This window comes from Medicago truncatula, chromosome 2 (assembly GCF_003473485.1).
Source record: "Medicago truncatula cultivar Jemalong A17 chromosome 2, MtrunA17r5.0-ANR, whole genome shotgun sequence".
In the NCBI taxonomy this organism is placed as follows: domain Eukaryota; kingdom Viridiplantae; phylum Streptophyta; class Magnoliopsida; order Fabales; family Fabaceae; genus Medicago; species Medicago truncatula.
The window spans coordinates 49,297,430-49,317,230 of record NC_053043.1 but is presented as its reverse complement, the minus strand read 5'-3'; the positions used below and the strand labels follow the sequence as shown (position 1 = coordinate 49,317,230).

General features: G+C 32.2%; 2 protein-coding genes across 2 annotated transcripts; both read left to right on the top strand.

Moving 5' to 3' along the window:
• The first annotated feature begins 1,414 nt into the window (after window positions 1–1,414).
• On the top strand, window positions 1,415–8,120 carry LOC11441984 (uncharacterized RNA methyltransferase PG_1095). Its single transcript, XM_003597595.4, has 12 exons — window positions 1,415–1,984; window positions 2,867–2,977; window positions 3,084–3,251; window positions 3,394–3,503; window positions 4,160–4,268; window positions 5,160–5,315; window positions 5,432–5,547; window positions 5,635–5,801; window positions 6,480–6,610; window positions 6,685–6,823; window positions 7,390–7,474; window positions 7,617–8,120. Exons 1-10 carry the CDS (start codon window positions 1,478–1,480, stop codon window positions 6,790–6,792), a joined length of 1,683 nt encoding a protein of 560 aa, XP_003597643.1. The 5' UTR covers window positions 1,415–1,477; the 3' UTR covers window positions 6,793–6,823; window positions 7,390–7,474; window positions 7,617–8,120.
• Window positions 8,121–12,916: 4,796 nt separating this feature from the next.
• Window positions 12,917–15,534, top strand: LOC11427152 (transcription factor bHLH87). The gene is made up of 3 exons (XM_003597594.4): window positions 12,917–13,289; window positions 13,497–13,582; window positions 13,904–15,534. The coding sequence occupies exon 3, from the start codon at window positions 13,981–13,983 to the stop codon at window positions 15,157–15,159; it is 1,179 nt and encodes a 392-aa protein (XP_003597642.1). The 5' UTR covers window positions 12,917–13,289; window positions 13,497–13,582; window positions 13,904–13,980; the 3' UTR covers window positions 15,160–15,534.
• The last annotated feature ends 4,267 nt before the right edge of the window (window positions 15,535–19,801 follow it).

Genomic DNA, 19,801 nt, shown 5'->3' with positions numbered 1-19,801 from the left:
CGTGTTTATATTCAGATGATAAGATGATTAAAATACCTTAGTATAAGTACTACTAGTATATTTTTTTTTAGAGAAGTACTACTAGTATATGTTATGCATTGTAATGGGGTTTCACTTAAAATATCAGAGATTCAAATTGTAGAATTGGTAGAATGCACAATCATACATACGATCTGAGAAACAAAATCTCATATCCAACTTAGAATTAATTCATTATGACATCATACGTTATGTTTTTCTCCAGCTTCTATTGAAAATGTTTTTGTTCGAAAGCTAATAAAACAATTTTTTCCCCCCTCTTTTGTACCAAAAAAAAAAAAAAAAACTTTTTCCTTTTCAGCATAAAAATTAAAAACTATCCGTTGAAAAAGTAACTAAAAATTAAGAACTTCAGAAAAAGACAAATTTTTTGTTGATATTTTTGGGTTGAAAAACATATGGTGGAGTGAAAATCGAGTAAATAGTCAATTACCCCCTGATATTGTAACTTTTTTCAAAAACCCCTATGAATTTTGCAAAACGTCAAAAAACCTCCTGAAATTGTCAAGCGTCTGTCAATTACTCCTCTCCGTTAATTTCCTCCATCCAACATGTTGATGTGGCCGTTAACTGCCACGTGGCACTGACACATGGTCAGAAAAGTCATGCCACGTCATAGGGGGTAATTGACTATATATATATTATTTTATTTTTTTGAAAAAAATCTTTTTTTTTTTCTTTTCATAATTAACATTTGTGTCACCCACTGAACATGCAAATACCCCCCTGAAATTAAACATTTATGTGCAAATACCACCTTCAAATTTAAAATTTATGTAGCAAATATCCTCTCAAATTTATAACTTATATGTAAACATCCTCTCCAAATGTAAAACTTATATGCAAATTACACCTTGAACATAAAACTTTGATAGTAAAGTAAAACTTATTCTTAATCTATAATTTACTATATCTCTAATAACAATAAAAAAAAATCACATCTTTAAAATAAAACAAAGGGGGAGAGGTTATTGGTGCATGAATGGATGGTTGTGTGTAGGCTCAGGTAGCCTAGTGTCTAGAATTCGTGAATAAGTGGGGTGTTCGGGGTTCGAACTCCGGCCCCTGCATATAATAATATATTGTTCTACCAACTGAGCTATGTTCACTGGACTTTTTTTGAACTCTATGTATCTATATAAAATAGTAAAGTGGATAAATCTTCCTCATTTAGACGTAGATTATTATTGGACTTAATTGAGTGAACAATCCTTGTGTTTGTTTCTCTACTCTATGTATCTTTTGTGAATTTTTCTTTACACATCTAATTTTATTGATGCGAGTTTTGGTTTTGAATTCACACCATTGTCTTTTAACAAAAAAAGATTTTTGAAAATTGTTTAGAGACAAATATAATTAAAACATCAATTTAGGATTCTTATCATCACATTTCACCTTGCCGCCAGGAAACACTCGACACAGAGCTTCTGATTCGAAAATGACAACAACAATTTCAAACCTAACAAACACTCTTCCATTCCACATCCGAAAATTCAAATTCCCTTCACCATCTTCATCTTCATCATCTTCACCGTATCGTTTTCCTCTCTCTACTCTCTCATGCTCCCTCCCTGAATCACAACCAGAACCAACCACCACAACCTCAATTCCCAAAACTCCAAACCCTAACACCTCCACTTCCTATTTCCCTAAACGCGGCCAAACCCTTGAACTACTCTGCGAATCCCTCGCTTTCAAAGGCAAAGGTCTTTGCAAAGTTACTGATACCGGTTTTGTAGTCATGTGTGACCGTGCTCTTCCCGGTGAACGCTTCATTGGGAGGATTACTCGTAAAAAGGGGAATTACGCTGAAGCTACCAAGGTTGAGACTTTAACTCCTCCTTTTCATGTTGTTGATGCGCCTTGTGTTTATGTTCCGCATTGTGGTGGTTGTAAGACACAGAATTTGGCTTATCTTGCTCAGGTTAATGCCAAAGAAGAACAGGTCAGTGAATTATGATGTGTTTGGATTCATTTATTTGAACTTATCTACTCATATAAGCACTTGTGAGACTGTTTGGGTTGGTTTATTTTGCAACTTTTTGCATAAATGATAAAATAAAGTTAAATTGTTTTTGTATAAGCTATAAGTTGTTTACAAACTTTACATAAGCTATCTTGGAGGGCTTATGAAATTAAGCTGAAAACAACTTATAAACATGTCACAAGTTGTATTCGTAACTTCTCCCAAACAGTCTCACAAGTGTTTTATGACAGTGGATAAGCTCAAAAAAGCCAATCCAAATAGACCATATAAGCTGTTGTTTTTAGCTTATGAGATTGTTTGGGTTGTTTTACTTGAGGTTAAGTACGGGCATAAGCACTTGTGAGGTTATATGAGAGAGTTTATAAAATTGCTTATGACATGTCTATAAGCTGCTGTTTTCAGCTTATGAGTATGATTGGATTGATTTATTTAACCTTATTTATTGGATAAGTATTTGTTAGACTGTTTGGAAGAACTTACGAAAACAAGTTATGATGCGTTCGTTAGTTCCTTAAGCTGTCCAGGATAGTTTATGAAAACAACTTATAGCTTATACGAAGATAATTTAACTTTATTTTATCTTTTGTTGTAGAAATAACTTATACAGAAGCGCTTAACATGATACATAGTTATGCTATATAGACTGCAAATTAAGTTGTTTATCCAAATAAAGCCTATTTCTATAAGTTCTCCATGATAGTTTATGATAACATTTTATAGTTTATACAAAACCACTTTGACTTTATTTTATCTTTTGTTATATAAATAATTTAAACGTTAGCACTTATATGATAACTGCTAATGTTATAAGCATTTTAATTAAACTGTTTATACAAACAGGTCCGTGACTTAGTCATACATGTTGGAAGGTTTTCTCAAAAAGAATTGGAATTGCATGGTATTATGAAACCTATTGTTCCTTGTGATATCCAGTTTCATTATAGAAACAAGGTTAGTTAGTTTGTTTTTGTCATTTTCAAAAGTTGTATATCTGACGCAGATGCATCTTTTGGTTAATGACTAAGTTGTACGGTGTTTTATTTTCTTTCTTGTGTAGATGGAATTCTCATTTGGTCCTTATAAATGGTTGCCTAAAGAGTCGCTGCACGAAAGAAATGTTGATGCTGGGAGTGAAAATTATTCACTTGGATTGCATGTTCCTGGTTTTTTTGATAAAATTATAAATGTTGAAAAGTGCTTACTGCAAACTGATCCTGCTAATAAGGTATGCGATGTTGTTATTTTTCTGTGATTCAACTGTTGCATGTTTCTGTGACAGCGACAATAACCTACTCTTATTTGATTTCATTTTCACAACTGGGAGTTTATTACATTCTCCTCATGTTTTGTCTTGAACATCTGAATAGGTTCTTGCGGCTATCCAAGAATGCTGGAGAGATCCACAACTTGGTTTCTCGCCCTACAATGTTCATTCACACAAAGGATTTCTTAAGCATTTGATGCTCAGAAGTGGAAGGTATTTAAGTTATATTTTTTGTTCCTTGTCTTACTCTTTTTGGGTAGACATGGACATTATAGTTCTTGTATCTATATTCGTGGACCATAGAATATGGGTTGGGCCTAAATAAACTTAAAAAACCACCTTATAAGGTGAGAAATGCCTATCACTTATAACCAGTATTTAGACCATATCACTATCCAATGTTCGACACTCAATACACACCTCAGACTCAGGCAGGAATAGACATCTTGAGCGTGACCTAGGTGACTCAATAACGGGTGACCCAGCATATATATGATAGACTCTCTAACTTAGAATTAGAATTTGTGTTGAGCCTAGTGCCTAACTCAAACCATATCACTATGCAATGTGGGGTTCCGTACACCGGATAAAGCTCAAACTTGATTTTAAATTGTTATGGAGTTTATTTGAACTTGGGCAAAGGTGGGGGAGGATATGTCATATAGAAATATAAACAATAAAGTCATCAAATCATAAGATAAATACGATTTCAACAATGTTCAATTCCAAATTTCAACAAAACTTCGTAAAATATGTAATGTGAGCAATAATACCTGAAAAAACATCAAATTTAAAGGGGTGAAATAACAAGATTTCATTTGAAGGGTACCTTGTTTTCTATCAATATTAATATTTAATTTTTGTTCTAGGGATGTAATGACTGGTCTGCCTGAAGTAATGGTCAACTTTGTGACCTCTTCCTACAAGCCCGATTTGCTGAAGGTCCTAGTAGATAAAGTTTCTGCATTTCCTGAAGTGGTTGGTACTTACGTTTTTCAATTTTTCACTACGATTATACATCCTGCTTTAGCTTCTCCACATGTGCTTCTTCCTTAACTTTTGAAACCCCTAAAACCTGTTATGCTTTGAACTAAGTTCTGTTTCTGTTGAAGGTATTAAACATTTAAGTGCTTCTTTCGATTCATCAACTTAAGCATATATAAGAGTTGATCTTACATGGTAGTGGAGTTTCATTGATCAAGTGGTCAGGAGTTTTGAGCCTTGTTACACCCATTCTTTATGATTAGATTTAATTTCTAGACAAGGTTAAATGGGCTTGTGCATTCTCCGTGCTTCAAGCCAAAAAGGCTATAGCCCTTAGGGATGTCTAAATGACATGAAGGTATGTGGTGCTTCCTCATAACCCCTAGATTTCAAAGTATATCCTAGCAATGGATCATGTAACACCCCGCATCTGTTAGTTTGATTGACCCCTAGATATCAAATTTTAAGGTATACCAAGGAGATGGATTCTGTAAGATCCCACTGCTAAATAGGGAGGGGGTGGAACTGATGCTGAGCGAAATATTGTTTAGGTTGTCTAGAAGACGCTTGGCACTGAACTATGATTACTAAACCTTGTTATGTAAGAGATCTCATCCATGTAACTATTAACATTTTAGTTTTATGGATGGGTGAACTTCAGGATTTCTATGATAAGTGTTGATATTTTGAAAAATTGATGGAATTTTATTGAGTAAAATTTTCATTTTTAAAGTGTATTTCCTTCATACGTTGTCACTTTATTCAATATTTAACCCCAACTGTCTCATTTTTAAGGTGTAAAATTTTATTGACCTTTTTAACTTGTTTCCAAACTTTATGTAATTATTTTAATACCATTAATTTCATTCTCTGCATGAATGATAGGTAAGCATCATGAATAATGTAAATACTTCTGTTGGCAACACATCTGTCGGGGAGGAGGAATACACTTTGCATGGGAAATCTAGCATTACAGAGACCTTAAGAGGGCTTACGTTCCAAATATCAGCAAACTCTTTCTTTCAAACAAATACTCATCAGGTTTACAATATACCACATTTTTTTTGGCTCTCTCTTTAGATCCTGTCCCATATTATATTTCTTAAATTGAATAAAGACCATCAGAAAATAAATGTAAGCAAGATTTTCCCTATTAGGCAGAAGTTTTGTATAAACTCATAGAAGAATGTGCTGGCATCAGAGGAGATGGCTCAGAAGTTGTCCTTGACCTGTTTTGTGGAACAGGCACCATAGGTCTGACACTTGCAAGAAGGTATGCTTTTATCTTCATTTGGTTTTAGTATTGTAGGACAAAATGTCAAACAATTAAAGTAACGTCTTCTCTTCCAATTTTGAACAGTGTAAAGCATGTTTATGGCTATGAAGTTGTTCCTCAAGCCATCGCAGATGCCCGACTTAATGCCAAGATAAATGGCATACAAAATGCAACATTTATTGAGGGGGATCTCAATAAAATTGATGCGAATTTCGGGAAGAATTTTCCTAAACCTGACATTGTTATTTCAGGTTCGTTGCCCTACATTTCCATATTCCTACTTATTCTATTGCTATGTTATTTTATTCAATTAGTTTGACTTGTGAAATTTATTTGATCAGAAGTATATATGGATCTATCCTAATTGTTGAAATTGCCATTGTTGTTCACTTCTCTCCCCCCACCCTCACCCACACCCAACCCATTTATTTGAATGTTAGTTGAAGCAAATATCTATTCTGCATTTGTATACGTTTGAGCGGTACTTGCTTCATTATTTATTTCTTTAATGGAGGGAGATTTTCTGGTTTATGCGAGTTGTTGAAATTTGGGGCCTAACTCATCCTTACAAAACCGGCTTGTAAGGTGAGGAGTGCCTCCTCTTTATAAACTCTTCTCAAGAGTACTATCTATCTGATGTGGGACTAAATCTACCCCCTCAAAGCCAACACAATGAAGGTGTTGGAGGCTGCAATTAAGGCTAACCGAAGGTCGCAATTTAGGCGACTAGGGGCGGACCGCAATTAAGGCGGAATTTCCAACACGAGTTTTAATAAGTAATTGCTTCAAGTCATCAACAGATAATTTCCATGTAAAGAAAACCATATTTGCTCTATTTTAATTATCAACATGCTGATCATATATATTCTTCACATTCAGTGAAGATCACAATTAAACATGTTTGTTGTCATTTGGTGTGACCAATACAGATCCCAACCGCCCAGGAATGCACATGAAGCTGATCAAGTTCCTGTTAAATCTTAGGGCGCCTCGCATAGTGTATGTGTCATGCAATCCTGCTACATGTGCACGTGACCTTGATTATCTCTGTCATGGTGTGGTATGTGTCATTTTATTGTGTTTTTCCTTTATATTTTTGAGATTCCTATTTGAGTTGTTGAAGGTTTTCTGCAGGCAGAGCTGAATATAGAAGGATGTTATAAGCTAATAAGCCTACAGCCAGTTGACATGTTCCCACACACACCTCATATCGAGTGTGTTTGCCTTTTGGAGCTTTGTTGATCTGTGATCATTTAAACCTTCACATTTCAAGGTTGGGCACCATCTCATTTCTTTTGCTACATCTGGGATTACTTTGCAGTTTGGACCTTGGATGTCTGATGAATTTTGGGTGACTTTCAGATTTAGATTATATTTGGGAAAAGACCAATCAATTATCATAGCATTTCTACTTGAATTCTTGTCTAATCTGTATTTACAGTTTTTTTGTTGTTGATGAAAATGAATGTGAAGTGCAATACTCAATGGATAATTGCACTCTGGATTTATTCTTTTCAACAGGGTTAGCTATGACTTGCATTTCATGCCTATAAGAAATTTCAATAAAAATTATATACCCTCTTGCCCTTTGTTTCTATTCAGCATCCAGCATGATTATACAATTCTTTAGACTTTGATAAAGGGCTTCATGCAGCTAATATATTAATTTAATGATAATGACAACAGGTCACCTTTTAAAAATTACATAATGTTCAATCAATATGATACATTAGTGTCTATTACTACTACTGATAGATGTTTCTCCACAGTTGTATTGTTTGTCTGCTTATTTACCCACTTTTCTTTTCTTTATTTCTCTGTTTCTGCTATGTCTTTCAGGAGATAACAAGCTTGGTACTAGATATAGGTCAAAATTGGGTCTTCAAGTTGCTAAATGGGAAAGCACATGCTTTCACGCTGCAAGGTTTGACTAATTTTTTGCCCACCCAAAACTATTGCATCAGTGTACAAAATCCTTTTGAATGGTAGTAGCATTGGCAAAGCATGCATGGATGACTGCATTGTTGCCAATTTTCTAAGATTTCTACGATAATCTATTTATGCAGAGCTCCCAAGGGTTTGGATTAGTTCTTAACTTCCAAATGCGGATTACTATTCACTTCATGTGACTTGTCCATCATGAAGTAGATCATATCCTACTCTTGTCAGATTCTTGCTTAATCGAATAAGGTTGAGGTGCAAGTGCATGAAACTTCAGATGTTTGGCCATATGAGTGAACATTATTCATTGTGAATATATTCAGTATGAAATATCAAATTCTGTTCTTTGTGCCTCTTTTTTTAAATGTTTTCAAGATTAAGTGCTGCTGTCATGCCGGGGTTAGAAAATAAACAATATTGACTGGGGTAAGCTTTCAATTCATTTTGAATGTTGTATTGATGTGTTATTCAGGGCCAATTTTCACTGATAATGAGATCAAAGGGGTACTAGCTCAAACCAGAAGCAGACACGAATCTTACTGACAGATCCCTTAACTTGTATGCTAAACAAGACATGTATGATTCACATTTCTCAATTTAATATAGAATTTTGCATGTTTTTTTCCTCCCGGATATGTACATATTAAGTCATTAAGGGGGTTGGGATTTGGGAAAGTTTCTCTCTGTATAGATGGATCCATGCTTGGTAGAAGAGTCTGGAATAAAAGCTGCATCTATATTTGGGCTAGACTATTGTCACCCCCACTTATTGTATCTACCCCATTTTAAAAATTTCCCCAAAATGTCTCTGAAACTTTATATCTGGACGGCATCAACGCCAAAGTTGGGATTCTGTTTAAATAATTGTACATATAATAGTTAATTTTCAAACTCAGCTCGTGACATTCACAATCAATATCTTTATTTGTATTTATATGATCATTCATCCCAGTTTGGATCTAGCTGGGTTGATGTTGATTGTTGAAGCTATGAATGAAAATGGGAAATAAAATGATCATTCAACACCGACATTGAAGGAAATGAGATGGTTGGTACGTACATTAGTACTTTGTAATGTAATGAACAAACATCAATAAATTCTTAACAAAAGAAAACGACATAGATGATCGGGAGGGTCTGGTTTGTGTGTACGTGGAAGTCAGCATCATAATCAACCCCATAGTAGGGTCTTATATATTTGGTTGTTGAATGAATGTGACAAATAATGTACATGTACATGCATGCATGCATAGTGAGATAAATACTTGCTGGTCACTACCATGTAAAAGAGATCGAATTATCTAGAGGAAAACTTTTTTCATGACCACGACAAGTCATGTATGGATCGATATTTTCTTTTCTTATCTGATATTTGGTCGACATATTGGTTTCATATATGGAAAGAGCTGGCAAATGGGGCTCAGTGTTTAATTCACATTGAGAATTCTTTGAATGAAGGGTTTGAGAATAATTAAGAGTACTTAGATATGTTATGGGTTTGCATGAATAGGTTGGAACAAAGTCTATTACCTAATGGTCCATACATATTACATAAACTACGTGAGTAATACATTCAGTGTACTTGTCGTCTTTGTTGTCTATCCATTTCTTACCCAATTTGTTCCCGTCTTTGTCTGCAAAGGTTGTAGCAATTCATGTAACAAACCTTGTTTACTTTCACTACTCTCGCAAAAAAAATTATCAAGTCAATATTGTAGAATGAAGATTGACATTTGTTACGAAGAAAGGAAACAAAACTTGTGCCATTAGACATAAACTAACATAAGAACTTTATCTAAATATCATGATCCTGAATTATAACTAACCAATTTATCTAAAAAGTAAATAGAATCCTATCATAATTCACTTGGCATAAACGTTGTTATACGTAGAATCGTTGGTGCCGGAGTTTGAATCCAAATTTCACATTTTATTTTGATCAAATAATATAGTGGTTAGAAATTCATCCCAACTCTTATATATATAATGCAATGTCACGAAAATATGTTCATTGAGATTAATTCTCACTTATTTATCTTAAAAATGATTTTTTAGACATTAAACCATTTTTAAAAAGAAAAAAATAAAACAAAACATCCACATCAAATAAAGTTGAGAAGATCGAAAATGTGAGATAATGAGAAAGGATGGATGGATGAGATGGACCGGACCCAGTTAAGAATACACATCCAATGGTTTTTACTCTTTTGATTCGATATATAGGGCAGGGCATACACCTATCTCATCAATACTTTAACCAATGAGAAGTTGCCATGTCTACATAAGAACGTTAAGTTCACGTGTGCCTTGTTATAATTGAAGGTCGTCGCTCGTGGGGCTCTTTATACGTCTATCTTTTGGTCCACTATAAATTTATATGCGACACAATTGTGCTAGAAACAAACAAACAAATTGTTTTTTTTAACAATTTAGGTAATAGTCATGGGGGAGTAAAAATAATCCTGGAACGTATCAAAATTTTAAAATAGTTTTTTATTGTACATTTTATTAATCAAAATAATTTATCAATACTAAAATAATCCTTCAATATTCACAATAACTTTTTTTATATAGGGATTAAAATAACAATAAGTAAATATATTGGAGGACTAATATAACAATATTAACGAAATATTTTAATATTAAAAACTTTTTTGACTAACAAAGTATATAATCAAAAACTATTTTAAAATTTTGATACATCAATGATTATTCTGACTGCTCGTTACATGACTCAAATGATTATTAACCTTTAACAACCAGACACAAACAAATCGTTATTTCAATTGAACATATACAATTAAATAGTTTATTTACAATCGTTACGGAACATGTTTATAACTAGTCCTTCTATATTTTGAATGTCATATGCACACAATAAAGAAATCACTATTAAAATTAAGAAACTTTTAGGATACACCTTATAAATTGATAAGGAAGTTATTAAAGGTACCTTCTTCATACATTTGGATGCGGTGTTGTCATCAGATAACTATATTCCATAAAGGGTTGTACTGTTGTACATGTACTTGATATTAAAAGGGACCAAACCATTATTTAGAGGGGAAGAGAATATATTGGGTGATATATATAAATTTGAGGGCGGGCTTCTAGTTAATAATGTTATGTTATGGGTGTTAAAAGAGCTTGGTAGAATTCAATTCAATACTACTCCTCAACAAAATTTCCAAGTTGAATGAAGTCTAGAACATGGTCAAATTTTTATTGTTTATATCCCCACAAGGAAAACGGATTCAGAGTATGTGATAAGAAAAAGTATTACAAGCAACTTGCTTTCTCTATGCACAAATCTCACAAGTTTCATGGTCCAAATTCTCCATTAATGTTGTTAATACCCACAAGAAATAATCATATTTATCAATCTGTTTGAAGAAGTCTCTCCCAATAACAATTGACACATGACAAAATTTCTCACAAATATTTATCTTAATTTTTCTCTCATGTACATACAGATACATGTAATCTTGCATGAAATATTTATTAGTCAAAACATGTTTGTAATTCTGACCATTTCAATACTGTGCATTAGATGAAATTGAAGACTTATCCTAAATGGATAAAAATGTTTACCACCCAACTCAATTCTCGAACTCTACCAATCCTGAAACAATACCGTGTACCACCCATATTCTGATGTAACTTTATTTTTCTCTTTGTTTCTCTCTATCATTTCTTGTGCGGCCAAAGTAAAATCGTTTGGTTATATATAATTCTATTTTAGTTTCTTAAGACTTTATTTGCGAGTTTGGAGGGAAAGGGAATGGAAAGTTTGGAAAAAAAAGGAATCAGAAGTGGAAGAAATAGAGGAAAATGGGAGGGGAGGGTTTGAGGGGTTAACTTTTCTTCATAATACAAAACTCTCATCATTTGGAGGAAATCAAAAATTGTATTGAAGGAGGGTTTGGGGGAGTTTGTATGAATTCTTCAAATTTAATCTATGTTGTTATAATATTCTTAAAATTAAAAATAGACATTAATTTATCATTCTCTAGAAAACTACTCTTTTAAATTTTTTAAAAGATTTCTCTATTTTTCCTCATATTTTTCCACCCCTAAAGCCTTTTCTTCCCTTCACTTCCAAACTCCCAAACAAAGCCTCCAAACTCCCAAACAAAACCTAAAGAAATAAGTCTCAAACTCTACTTCTTCTTATCCAAATATCCAATTGACAAAATTGATAATTATATAAAAAGTTAAATTATATTTTTTTCAACATAAATAAGGACATTATATTATGGTCTTGTTAGTACTCAATTAGCATCACATTTGCAAAAAGAAATTATCTCGATGAATGTCATTTTCAACTGTCGATGTAATATTAATTATTATTTCCAACTGTACTAACTAATTAATATTATGTGGATGACTTTAAATCAATATTTTCTGTTTTATGTTTTTAGTAATGGTAAATTCAAAACACTTTCTAATGTTAATTTGCTAAAATTAAGTTTTTTTATTTATATATTTATAGTTTTTTTTGTCAAGTAATCTAGTGATCATAATTTCACACATTAAGGTGAATAAGGGGGGAATCACGAGTTCGAACCCTGATCCATGTATATTGCAATGTCCCTATCAACTAAGTTATGCTCATGAAGATTATTTGTAATTTCTCTTTAATATGTGTCATATAATCAAATATGACCTAAATAATACTTTTTATGTCCCATATTTAGTGATCTCGTTTGACATGTGCACTATTCAGATGTCATATTTTGACAAAATTTTTCTACTAATATATAAAGACAAACGATCACATATAAAATGTTGAATAATCTCGATGAATAGTTTTAAAATATTAACTTTTTTTTATAATTTTGGCTACTACTAGATAGCTAGAGACATTAAATGCCAAAATTGTGCATTGACATAGACTAAACAATCAATTATGTCATTTAACATTAGAATGAAGGAGTAGTTGACACAGTCCACAGAGGGAGGATAACAGAAGATAAAATTGTGGTTCCCTAACCTTAATACAACTGATAAAGCATTTATAAAAAGCAGAGCAAAGATGCAGAGACACTCTTATGAATACTAAAAAACATATTCACAAATTTGAGTCATCATCCATTCCACTCCATTAAACTTTGAATTTGGAGCAGTTTAAGATGTAAAAAGTTTACTCCTACATCAATAATACTATACTTCACATATAATTAATCAGTAGATTCCTCCAAGAATTTACCACAAAAGACTTAAACAAGTATTTCATTAGAAAGTGAAACCATCACTAGGCTATGATTAAAACCATGATTAACAAAAAAATCTTTGTAAAGAGAGTAATGATGCTGTTGATTAAAAGATGCTCATACTTTCACTGCAGTTTTCACTGCAACTTTACAGTGCGCATGGAATATACATAACCAAAAAGAAGTCAGAACTTTCCACTTAAAAAGAATACCAAAAAAAAAGTAGAAAAAAGATAATAAAATATTCAATGAATTCAGTTGAGAATTTAGATTCAAAACTGTTCTCTGAATTCTCAAGCTGACCCAAAAGCCTTATCTTTTCCAAAAAAAACCATATTGTAATGCTTAAAACTGTTGAACCATATACTATAATAATAAATACCCTTTCCTCCTACCTTTTTTTCTTGAATAATAAATGATGAAATGCCTATATATATTATACAAATTCATCACATAATTGTTCAAGTACCAATATTTGTTTTATTGCAAAAGTTTGTACTTTTTATTCTTTCTATCTATATAAGTTTCTCTTCAACAAACACACACTACATCATCATCAGTACTAGTCTTCCATGGCATATTAAGGTACATACAAACTTTATTCTCTCACTTTCTATTTCCTCTTCAATTATTTTTCAATGTATCTGGTCAAAGTTATAAACCACACAATTTAAAAAGTTCTAACTTTACAGTTGTTTCCAATAAAACAGTACATAGAATTCAGTTTCACAATCTGACATATTTTTCTTTCTCTTTCTGATTTATCACAATTTTCATCCTACTGAATTGTAGAAAACAGTCAATGCTACTAAGTAAGTTGATTCAATCAAACAAGGATTTATGTGTTAAGGTTTTGGAAGCAGCTGGATCTAGAATTGGTAAGTCCTTCAAAACTAAATTTGTGCATGTTCCGACCTCAAGTCAGTTGCACTACTTTTATCCTCAGATGAAATCAGTGTAGCAGACTTGAGGTTGGAACCATACATACACTTTGTACCTAAACATAATACATTAATTGGATATATAACACTTTAGAATGAAGGCAGGACATGACACCAACACATGTACAGTTTACACTCAATAATTCAATTTTCTCAAGTTATTATTGGTGTTGACGTGTCAGTGTCGTGTTTGATGTTTGTGTTAATGATTCAAAATGTATATTGATTTTATCTGATATATTGTCTTCAACATGATAGGAAAAGAAGGATCATTTTGGATTAAAAATTTCAATTAGGTCTCTATTGGAGATTGTTGTCAAGTAGTCATTATACACATGGATTGTCTTAGTTGGGATGATGATTCACAATTTGTTGCCAACATACCAATCTTGTGGAACACTCAACCACAAGACTTTGCAAGAGACTATTCAATGTGCAACCCAAGTTCAAGTGTTTTTAACAATCAGATGCAAGAAATGCAGAAGGTTGAATCAGGAGCTGGAAATAGTTGGGAAGAAACTTTAATATTCCAATCATACCCTTCACTTTCAGTCAATATCCATCCACCTAACAATTATGTGCCACTGCCTGATTTCAACATGGCCCACCAACCAATCAGCAAGAGTACTACTACATGCTCACTTGAATCATCTCTTGATTGTTTGCTTTCAGCTACTACTAACAGTAACACTGACACTAATTCTGTTCAAGATGATGGAATTTCCATGATTTTTTCTGACTGCAAAAACAGAAACTTATGGAACTTTAGTGCAGTTTCCTCTGCTGAATCTGAGAGTACTAATGCTAGAAACAAAGACATGCAGTATGGATTCAAGGAACTAGATCAGGAAACAGTATCTCCAGCTTCCTCAGATCAAGGTAAAATCATTGATAATTCCAAGGTTCATTCCACAAAAAGGACTAATATTGATCAATATGATCCTTGCTTCAGCATTACTGCTCAGAATTCTTCTTCTTCTACTGAATTTGGTTTCAAGCTTATCTCAGAGAAACCACCAAAGTCAAAGAAACCAAGATGGGATAATAAGTGTCCTGGTTCATCAAATATCAATTTCCAGCAACCAAATTCATCCTTTGAAGAGCCTGATCCAGAGGCAATAGCACAAATGAAGGAAATGATATATAGAGCTGCAGCATTTAGGCCGGTGACGAATTTGGGTTTGGAAGTGATGGAAAAGCCTAAAAGGAAGAATGTTAAGATATCAAAGGATCCACAAACTGTGGCGGCTAGGCAAAGAAGGGAAAGAATAAGTGAAAGGATTAGAGTCTTGCAGAAGATTGTTCCTGGTGGAACCAAGATGGACACTGCATCAATGCTTGATGAAGCTGCTAATTACCTCAAGTTTCTTAGAGCACAAGTCAAAGAACTGGAGAATATAGGAAACAAGATTGATACAGTGAATAATTGTCCTCCTACAAACATAGCCTTCTCCTTCAACCCATCAATTTCCATGCAAAACCCTAATGTCAACATCCAATATTCCCATGATTGAAATCATTATTATCAGAAATACTAGAAAAAGTTGAAATAGCGACGGAAATTCAGAGACAGAAAAATGCAAAATTCGTCTCTATTTTCATCACTAAGTGTTACAGACGCCAAGTATCGTGACCAATTTTAATTTTTTGTCTCTAAATTCCGTCGTTATTTCAACTTTATCTGGTATATGGAAAGAAAGATGTAAAAAGGGTCAAAGAACCCAATAACCTCTGACATTTCATCCAAGGATAGTGATTAACATATCCTAATGTTCTCTAGTTAAGGTTTCAATTTGTTCATTGTCTATGATCATGTAACTTTTATCTTCAATGATATTTGTTTGAAACTCATCAATATGAGAATGTTAATTTTCTAGTTACTATCGTAATTAAATAATTGTGCATTATGCATGCATGAGATCATAGGGTGCTTTTGGTTACATTAATATGCTTTTGATGCAGTGAAGTATAAAGATGGTTACTACATTGAAAGTAATCAAAGTAAAGGAAGTGAGATACACAACCTTTTGGCTTACAGAAAGGTGTAGCAATTATAACAGCCATGATTAAGATCAAGGGCTAGAAAGGAACTGTCACTTTAAGTTTGTTTTAAAATAGTTTAATGCAATCTATGTACTTGGTGTATTTTTTAATTAGTGATAATTTGTAATATTGGTTAGCTAAACAATGCAAAATACATTCTCTTATGACTAGTGTCAGTGGTCCTGTCTCCTTGATTCAACCCAAAGCGTGCTCTTGAAAATCTCACTTAACTGATTATGCTTAGCACGTGTTATTCTTCTTTTTTGGCAGAACTGTTTGTCTTAAGCAACACATACACATATAGGAGTATAACACTTTTGTGCTAATGTGAGTAACTTGATGATTCAGTTGGTAAAGATTCAACTTAGATCTTATAAGAAATTGGATTTCAATCCCGCTTCTGATATGATAATTTCGTTGGTGGTAATATGTGAAAAAATTATGTAAGCTTAGTCATGGATCTTAACCATGGCCATCTTGAAACCCAAGAATTCAAATCGTATGCGGTCAACAATTTTATGTGCATTCACGCAGTCAGTACATTTGTGATTGTGAGGTGGAGGATACAAATTTCAATGCATATTTTGTTTTAATTTAAAATACAAATTTTAAAACAAAACTGTCCAATCTTGATGATAGGAAGACTGATGTGTTGACCGTGTGAATGCGTGAAATCATGCAATCCAAATTCAAAACCGAAATATGGTACTTGAAATTTAGACTAACCGATCTCAATGATACAACAACTGATGTGTTAATTGCGTAAATACATGAAATTGCTGATTGATCTAAATTGGAGACACAATTTTTCATAAACTTTTATTTCAATAAAAACCTCTCTGCCTTATTAATATAATTAATTTAAAATTAAGCTCCATAGTTCTTAACTAATGATATTGATAATGATGACGACTATGATAACGACGGCTACAAAGAAATGTGATGTGAGAATAATTGTGCTATGATCATATACAATAGAAGAAGATGTATATACTATATAAGCATTATTTTAATTTGGCAAGCTCGAATATCTTCACTAAGCACATGCATCTGTGTTACTGTATCTGCATGTGCCATATATTTCAAGTACAAAAAAGTGAAACCCTTTCGGCCTTTCCTCTGTCATGCTTGAGAATTATTCCTACTTTTTGTTCACCATAGATCATCATCATCTATATAAAAGACTATATCTAATGCTACCACTGATTATAATTATATATCTTTTCTTTTTGGTCTCAAGTCCAAGTCTATCAAACTGGTTAGTCTTTTTTGTAAACAACTAAATTTAATGAACCCTCTAGTTCCCCGAGGAAAGAGACCATGGTAATTAAGAGTTTAACATGGTGATAAATATATAAAACCTAATTAATAATTATTTTTATTAGGAATCGAACTCGTGTTCTTTTGAACAATTAGTGATAGGGGTAGCTCATTGATCACTTGAATCCAATCACTTGATTACATCTAAATTTAATAAAAAAAAACTAAAGAATTAATACATGCATAACTAAGGCGGTCTTATCTAAGCAATAAGCTGCAGATGAAACAAAATAAAGATAGTAATTTCCTCAATTCTCGAATAACCATCAATTTTGAATCTAATTCAAAATTCACATTATATAAGTTGAGTTTCTACGTCCACTAGATAACCACCATAAGGGTGTATGCTTCTCTAATTCAAACTTAAAGAATTGGTTCACACCAAAGAGTTTTGGCGCACATGAAAATACCAAATTCATATGGAGACATATTTTGTGAGGTTTACACTATCTGCTATATAATGTCTTTATCAACTTCCTTCCTAATTAACATTTTGTGTATGATAATTAAGTCCAATAAACTATGTCATTTTTTTGCTTAAATTTGGAAAGAGTATTTTAGTTTAACATTGCAATATGAGTAATTTTATATACATACTATTTCACAATTAGAAGATTTTTGTTTTTAAGGAACACAATTACAAGAATTGTTGACCTCAAAGATGTTTTTTAAATATGATCTTGCTCCTGAAATTGCAGCTGGAATTGAAGGTTGACGGCTGGGAAAAAGAGAGGAAGAACCTTGATTGGACACAATTAATTGAAGAGGATAAGGGTGGTTGAGTTCCTTGCTAAATATAGAAATTTTTTGTGTGAAAAGGACCATCCAATTGGCATGTTGATTTGGATTTTTCTCCGTTGAATTTTGATTTCTTGATCAACAAACTTTGTCTTGAAAAATGTTTTTGTTAACTCATTGTCTTGTAGGCTTTCACAAGTGGGATTAAGATTCAGGAGAATAGATATATTTGACTTTTTTTTGTTTATGATGCTACTCGTATTATTTTTATAGGTTAAATTGCATTTTTGGTCCCTTAATTATTTAGGTAGTATCGCTTTGGTCCCTTAATTAAAATTTGATTTATTTTGGTCCCTTAACTTCTCTCCGTTACACATTTTGGTCATTTCCGTTAGATTTAATTCAAAAACGTTAGGTTTTCTTTATTTTCTTCTCCTCTTTTTCATCTTCATATCATCTCCATCACCCTTCAACAACAAGAATCCCAGAAAAATTCCTGAAGAAAATGAAGAAAATATAACGTTTTTGAATTAAAACTAACAGAAAGGACCAAAATGTGTAACAGAGAGATGTTATGGGACCAAAATAAATCTAATTTTAATTAAGGGACCAAAGCGATACTACCTAAATAGTTAAGGGACTAAAAATGTAATTTAGTCATTTTTATACGTTGAATTTTATTTGTATTCAAAAAATAAAAATCCAAATTATTGAACAAAAATCTAATAAAATATATATATATATATATATATATATATATATATATATCAAATAATAACAGATTTGTTGAAAAGATATTTAATCGTTTTATTGTGCCTTTGCTTAACCTCCCTCAAGGATAATGAATTTTCTCTCTTTCTGTTTATTCAAAAAACAAAAAGGATTTTCTTCAAACTTCTTCAACTTTCTTCTCGTGTGAAGTACCAATTTTACATTTTTTTTTAGAGAGAAGTATCATTTTTACTTATTCTCATTAATCAATATGTGATTCTTTTGTTGTTTCAAAAAAATAAAATAAGCAACACATAGCAACGCAATTTCTCTTTAAAATAAACAGATATTGAGAAATAAATTTCATGAATTTATTTCTCCTCAGTCCTCACACAACTGATATGATACATCTAACTATTGTAGAAATAACTATGTAAACATAATTATTAAAATTAAAAAAAATAAATACTTTAAAAGAAAAACTTATTCTACATAGAATATTACACTAATAAATGTACTAAAGTAAGAATTTGATAACTATAAAATTGAACTAAACCGGAGATAATTTTTTGGTCAACAAATGTTTGACCTTTTATTCTAATTGGTTTTAAGCTCAATTTTTTTTAAACAAGGTAAAATAAATTATATTAACAAAACCGCAGCAATCTGTTCAACACAAGGTGTGTCAAAATAGACTACTAAATATACAAACAATCAAATGAAAAACAACAAAATAAGGCTAGCCAATACCCAAACACATTAGTGGATTCGACCACCACATATGGGTACCATAAACAAAAATAGTAGTATTTCACTTTTTCAAGTAGCTGATAACTATTGCATTCGTGGTTTTTAAACATCCAATTATTTATTTCATTCCGCAAGATCTAAGAGGACAAAAGCCATAAGAGATGTAGAAAATATTAATCATATTTGTCAATTTATTCATTCATTAGGTTTATAATCATTCTACCTATTACACTAACAAATATTAAAATTCTTGCGGTGGTTTTTCACGGAATACAAATGTTCTTTTCTTGTTATTCTTCGATAATGGTCTTCATAATACTTCCTCCGTCCCAGTTTAACTGAGTCAGTTTTCCATTTCACACAGATTAAGAAAAATGTATAAAGGAAAGAGAGAAAAAAATAATTTTGAGTGTCTTTGTCAAATATTGGTGCATTCTTCTTTATTATAAATGTAGTATAATATATTGAATTGGAAGTGGTGAAAATAGTATTAATTAAAGTTATAATTGAAAAAAAGTAATTAATGTTGTATTGAAAATTGAAATGGATCAAGATTTTTGGGTCAATATTTTTTTACGAATGATTCAGTTATTA

Coding starts and splice junctions, on each gene's coding strand:
- LOC11441984 (XM_003597595.4), top strand. CDS start 1,478: ATGACAACAACAATTTCAAACCTAACAAACACTCTTCCATTCCACATC. Junction 5,316..5,431: donor TTCAAACAAATACTCATCAG/GTTTACAATATA, acceptor TTTCCCTATTAG/GCAGAAGTTTTGTATAAACT. Junction 5,802..6,479: donor ACCTGACATTGTTATTTCAG/GTTCGTTGCCCT, acceptor TGACCAATACAG/ATCCCAACCGCCCAGGAATG.
- LOC11427152 (XM_003597594.4), top strand. CDS start 13,981: ATGGATTGTCTTAGTTGGGATGATGATTCACAATTTGTTGCCAACATA.